The 6,027-nt window shown below is 49.2% G+C and overlaps 1 protein-coding gene across 1 annotated transcript; it reads left to right on the top strand.

The window, feature by feature from the left end:
- Positions 1-4,512: 4,512 nt before the first annotated feature.
- LOC125343169 (melanoma-associated antigen 10-like) lies at positions 4,513-5,421 on the top strand. The gene has a single exon (XM_048335435.1). The coding sequence runs from the start codon at positions 4,513-4,515 to the stop codon at positions 5,419-5,421; it is 909 nt and encodes a 302-aa protein (XP_048191392.1).
- The last annotated feature ends 606 nt before the right edge of the window (positions 5,422-6,027 follow it).

Below are 6,027 nucleotides of genomic sequence, written 5' to 3'. Positions count from 1 at the left end.
TATATCCCCAGCCCAGGGACAGAGATTCTTGACATGAGGGACCTCGGGCTCTGTGTGGGGCAGATGATAGCTAAGGGAAAGAAGATCCCCAACACTAGTGAATGTCCCCCCAAATGATCCATCTGCACCCCAGTCTCAGCCCTGCACCAAGGAAATCCTAGCACTGAGAACATTGTCCTGACATCTGTAGCTCTGAGACAGACAGGCTCCGGCTCTAAAAGTGCTCACTGTTTGGATACTTCGTATGGTAAGGATAAAAAGTCCTCTCCCTGACAGGACCAAATGGCTCATGCCTATAATCCTAGCTACTCAAGAGGCTGAGTTCTGAGGATTATGGTTTGAAACCAGCCTAGGGGAAAAAAAACTCCATAAGACTCTCACCTCCATGAAACTACAAAAAAAAAAAAAAAAAAAAAAGCCAGCAATGAGCTGTGACTCAAGTGGTAAAGTGCTAGGCTTGAGCACAAAAGGTAAGGGGCAGTGTCCAGGCCCAGAGTTCAAAATCAGCCCCCGCACCCCCAAATCCTCTCCCTCCTTAGATGTTGCTCCAGATAAAATCTGGCTGAATCCAAGCTGTTATTTCCAAGCCATGCTCATCGAGGCATTTAGTATCATAGTGGCACTCCTCCACTCGCCGCCTCTACTTGATTTTCAGTGTTTTTGGGTTTGGGCTCAAGCCCGTATACTTGTAAGGTAGGCACTCTGTCAATTTTTTTTTTTTTTTTGGCTAGTCCTGGTGCTTGAATTCAGGGCCTGAGCACTGCCCCTGGCTTATTTTTGCTCAAGGCTAGCTACTCTGCCACTTGAGCCACAGCGCCACTTCTGGCCATTTTCTGTATATGTGGTGCTGGGGAATTGAACCCAGGGCCTCATGTATACGAGGCAAGCACTCTTGCCACTAGGCCATATCCTCAGCCCCACTCTGTCAAGTTAGATCCTCTAAACTTTACAATCCCTGGACCTCTGGGTTGTCTCCACCACTTTCCTGACCAGGCTGGCTCTGAACCACAATTCTTAGATCTCAGCTTCCTAAGTACCTAGGAAAGGAAGCATTAGTGTCTGGCAGGTGACTTAGTGTGAGAATTTTTTTGCCAGGCCTGGGTCTTGAACTCAGGACCTGAGCACTGTCCCTGGCTTCTTTTGCTCCAGGCTAGCATTCGACCTCCTGAGCTACAGCTCCATTTCTGACTTTTTCTGTTTATGTGATACTGAGGGATTGAACCTACGGCTTAGTGCATGCTAGCACTCTACCACTAGGCCTCATTCCCAGCCACATTACTGTAAAATTCTTATAAGGGGTTCAGACTGTCAGTGGTTCAGGGAGGAGAGGTAACTAGCAGATAACTAGAGGAAATCCTACTGTTAAGTGCAAAGATGTCACCTCAATCTCAGCCCTGGACCCAACAATCCACCCCCTCCCCCAGATTCCACTTCAGAATCCTGTGACCATGGACACGGATTTGAACACTAAACCTGGAGAGGAGAGGCAGCTTGTCTAAACCGGATCCAGGAGACAGAAGTGATCGACGAAAGCTCAGTTTCAGGTAGAGAAACATAAAATAAGCAAAGAATATCACTGTCTTGACACGCTCAGTCCTGAACCCTGGGGAATATCAGGACAGTTGAGAACTCCTCCACCATTATGCGCTTTAACTCTCACCAACCCAGCTAACCTCAGGTTTCCCCTTGAGGGGACTGTCAAAATAGCAGCCTTAGTCTAGGGTCCTTGGATATTTGAGAGGGAGCAGAGAAAACTTAAAACTATTTGGGAGGTCACCAAAAAAGCTGTATTCACCCTTGTTCTCAACCACACTCCTGAGGGCCTCTGGGAAGGTGAAGTCCACCTTTTCACTCCCATCTACCACATAGGACACTGAGAATCTTTGTCTGAAGACATTGGTGTGGAGAGAACAGGACTCTCTCGGGCCTATGTGAGTGGATAACACACTCGTGGTGGACATGGGTCTGGGTCATTAACTTCTACCATGGAGTGAAACAGGAAATGGAGGTCTTGGTTGGTCAGGGCCAAGACTGTTAAGGAAAGGACCTTAATCTCCAGGTTAAGGGAGACACAGAGGAAGTCTCCCAGTGATGTCAGGCTAGGCAGGCTCTGTGCTTTCTTTTTCTTTTTTTTTTTTTTTGCCAGTCCTGGGCCTTGGACTCAGGGCCTGAGCACTGTCCCTGGCTTCTTCCCGCTCAAGGCTAGCACTCTGCCACTTGAGCCACAGCGCCGCTTCTGGCCGTTTTCTGTATATGTGGTGCTGGGGAATCGAACCTAGGGCCTCGTATATCCGAGGCAGGCACTCTTGCCACTAGGCTATATCCCCAGCCCAGGCTCTGTGCTTTCTGACCAGGTAGGCAATGCCATACATAGCTTCCAAGGTCATAAAGAGTTAAGGATTAGGGTAACAGAAGAATCCTGAATTTATCAGGGTAATGGTCCAGATGCTCACTGACTTCTCAACATGAAGACTCAGGAGCACCTGGGATTGGCCTAGAAATCCTGGCACTCACTCATGCAGTGGGAAGCCTCAGATGAGGTGATGAAACAATGAGTCTTTGTTTCTCTATCTAAGGGATGGGGTAATTCCTCTATGAAGTCAAGGTGAGATGTCAGAGAACCTCAAGGATGGGTAACTTGCCCTTCTTTTCAGATTCAGTCCTGATCTTCGTCCAGCTTGTGGGAGGTGAACCATATCGAGAGGTGTGGGACTTCTGATTGGATTCAAGGGGAGGATTTAGGTAGGAATACCTGGATAATGGAGGGCAGATCACAGGTAGACCTTTACACAACTCATTATGCTTGGGAGGCCTAGCACAGCGTGCCTCCATTCAGGTGACCTTGACGTTCACTCAGGCTCATTTCCTGGAAGAGTAAAGCTTGGTCTGAAGATGTCCTCTGCCAAGCAAAGCCCTGAGAGTAGACCAGCAGATCCTTTTCAAGATGTAGGGAAAGGACTTACATTGTAAGTCAGAGCGGCTCCAGGTACCACAGTGGGGAAGAAATGATGCCCGTGCTTTCTCAGGATCGGCAGGGGGGTGAGGAAAATGATAGACATGGCCTTAGACTTGACTTGCAAGGTACAGATGCAGATCAAACGAGGAAAAAGTTACAGACCTTGTGAAGAGTGATTGTGAATACCTTGGGAGATCCCACAAAAAAGAAAGCCCTGGATCCCACTCCATCAGCTTTGAGAAATGTTTGCTAGCGTGCTCACATGAACTGTTTATATCCTTGTCTCCCAGAAACCTACTAGCAGAGGCGTCAGAGTGACAGAAAGAATTGGAACAACGTGGCCAACAGGAGGGAGTATGCAGAACCAATCTGCAGGCAAGGTGAGAAGTACAACACCTCCATTCATACACATGGGACTTTACTGCCATCCTTGCTTCCTTTACTTACAAAAAGCCTAGACATCATACATGCATTTGTCTCCCCATAAATCTTTAGGTTTTCTCAGAGAAATAAGTTTCTGGATTTGGGATTGTGGCCTCAGGTGCTCATAGGGAAGATCCTAACCTGACATTTAACAGGTGAACACTGAGCCAGTCCTCCACCCACACGGCCCATACGACCTGTGGTCACCTTTGCCCCTGGTCACGCGTGATGACCTCTCTTGGCCTTTTATTGCATTAGAAGGATCTGGACACCAGTTGTGAGACTGTTGTGCCCCAGGCCAGCAGAGAAAAAGCCACACATCTCCAGGGGAACTTTAGGGGCCTAGAGTGAGTTCAGTAGAGGCTGCCTATTGCAGAACATTCAGGAACTTGTAGTATACCTCCTCCTTACTGTCAGGCCTGGAGGCCCCATGTTGGCCTTGCATGCTGGGGTGCAAGGGGGACAGAGGCCTGACTCACTGCCTGTGGCTACTCCAGGGAGCAGGAGGCAAAGGCCTTGGCCTGAAGTGCTGTCCTCATGCGATCCAGCAGCCCTTTCTCTGCTGCTCAGAATTTAAGATGGAGGTGCAGATGCTGAAACCATACCATAGGCTTCATTCGCCACCCCCCCTCCAGAACTCCCCATTACCCAGCACTACCCTCCCCACCAGCTCCTCAGAGACTCACTTAGCACCTTGTGCCTTGTTGAGTGTTCCCTGACTCTTAGCCTTCAGGCAACAGACATAAGAGGAGACAGGAATCTATGAGGCCATGAAACACCAAAGGGAAAATCCAGGAATCAGTCCTAAGCAAGGGGTAGGAAAGTGGCTTAGCGGTGGAGTGCTTGCCTAGCATGCATGAAGCCCTGGGTTCTATCCCTCAGCACCACATAAACAGAAAAAGCCTGAAGTGGTGCTGTGGCTGAAGAGGTAGAGTGCTAGCCTTGAGCAAAAAGAAACCAGGGACAGTGCTCAGGCCCTGATTCCAAGGCCCAGGACTGGGGAAAAAGTCCTAAGCAGGCTGCCAGGAGGAACCTTTTCAGCTGAAACTGCTTCCCTGCTTTCTCTCCCACAGGCCTAGGAGTCATCCCTGAGCTGCTCTCCACCCTTTTGATTAACATCTAGAAGGGTCACGATGATGCCACATACCCCCCCTGAGCCTGAGGATGTCCTTCAGGCCCAAATGGAGGCCACAGGCCCCGAGGAGGAGCAAACCCCCCAGGAGGAGGAGGAGGAGGAGGAGGCTTCCTCTTTCCTGACAGCCCCCAACCTAAGGGAAGCACTAGTGAGGCTCATTGGTGCCATAGTTAGGAGGACAACTGAGGAACTATGCAATCAGAACAGGGAGGCGTTGCGCGTCCAGAATGACGAGGTGTTGCAGCTGGCCCTGCAGAACGAGGCACTGGCATTGGTGCCTTTCCTGTTAGAGAATTATAATTCATGCCAGCCCGTGAGTGATGTCGATTTGCTGAGTCGCATCACCGGAGAGTACCGGAGATACTTCACCATGATCTTAGAGAAAGCTTCTTGGTGCACTCAACTTCTTTTTGGTATTGAGTTAAGGGAGGCCGACCCCTTCTTCCATACTCGTATGCTTGTTATAGCAGCAGGGATCACTTACGATGGCATTCTGAGCCACGTGCAGGGCATGCCCAAGACAGGGCTACTGATAATCATTCTGGGCATTGTATTTACGGAGGGTGGCCGTGCCACGGAAGAAGCTATCTGGCAGGTGCTGGAGAAAATGGATATATATCCTGATGTGGAGCACTTCATTTATGGGATACCAAGGAAACTGCTTAGGGAAGACTTTGTGATCGAGAAGTACCTAGAGTGTCATCAGGTGGTCCACAGTGACACCACTGGCTACGAGTTCCGGTGGGGCCCACGGGCGTATGCTGAGACGACGCCAATGCAAGTATTCGAGCACTGGGCCAAGAACAGTGGAATCGACCCAAGTCGCATCGCCTCACTGTATCAAGAAGCATTACAGGAAGAACAGGCAGCAAATGCCGAGGCTATGGCTTCTTCAATAGAGGAGTGACTTTCCAATTTGATGTTAGGATATCAGTCCCACATTAACACTCATTGGAATAGTGATCCTCTTGGGAATGGTCAAAATTTTATGTGAAATAAAAATATGATTCACTGTGAATTCTTTTTTTTTTCCTTTTTTTTTTTTTTTTTTTTTGCCAGTCGTGGGGCTTGGACTCAGGGCCTGAGCACTGTCCCTGGCTTCTTTTTGCTCAAGGCTAGCACTCTGCCACTTGAGCCACAGGGCCACTTCTGGCCTTTTTCTGTATATGTGGTGCTGGGGAACCGAACCCAGGGCCTCATGTATACGAGGCAAGCACTCTTGCCACTAGGCCATATCCCCAGCCCCTCAATGTGAATTCTTGTCCTACTCATGGTCTCTGTGACATCAAAAAGGGTTGAAAATGTGGCCTAAAGGTAGAGTGTTTGTATTGGGATATTCCCTGTTTGCCTCCTATACATGAAGCTCTGGGTTCAATTCCTCAGCACCACATATTTAGAAAAAGCCAGAAGTGGTGCTGTGGCTCAAGTGGTAGAGTGCTAGCTTTGAGCAAAAAGAAGCCAGAGACAGTGCTCAGGCCCTGAGTTCAAGCCCCAGGAGTGGAAAACACAAAAA

The sequence above is a fragment of the Perognathus longimembris genome, chromosome 28 (assembly GCF_023159225.1).
Source record: "Perognathus longimembris pacificus isolate PPM17 chromosome 28, ASM2315922v1, whole genome shotgun sequence".
Taxonomy (NCBI): Eukaryota; Metazoa; Chordata; class Mammalia; order Rodentia; family Heteromyidae; genus Perognathus; species Perognathus longimembris.
This window is presented reverse-complemented; position numbering and strand designations above follow the sequence as displayed.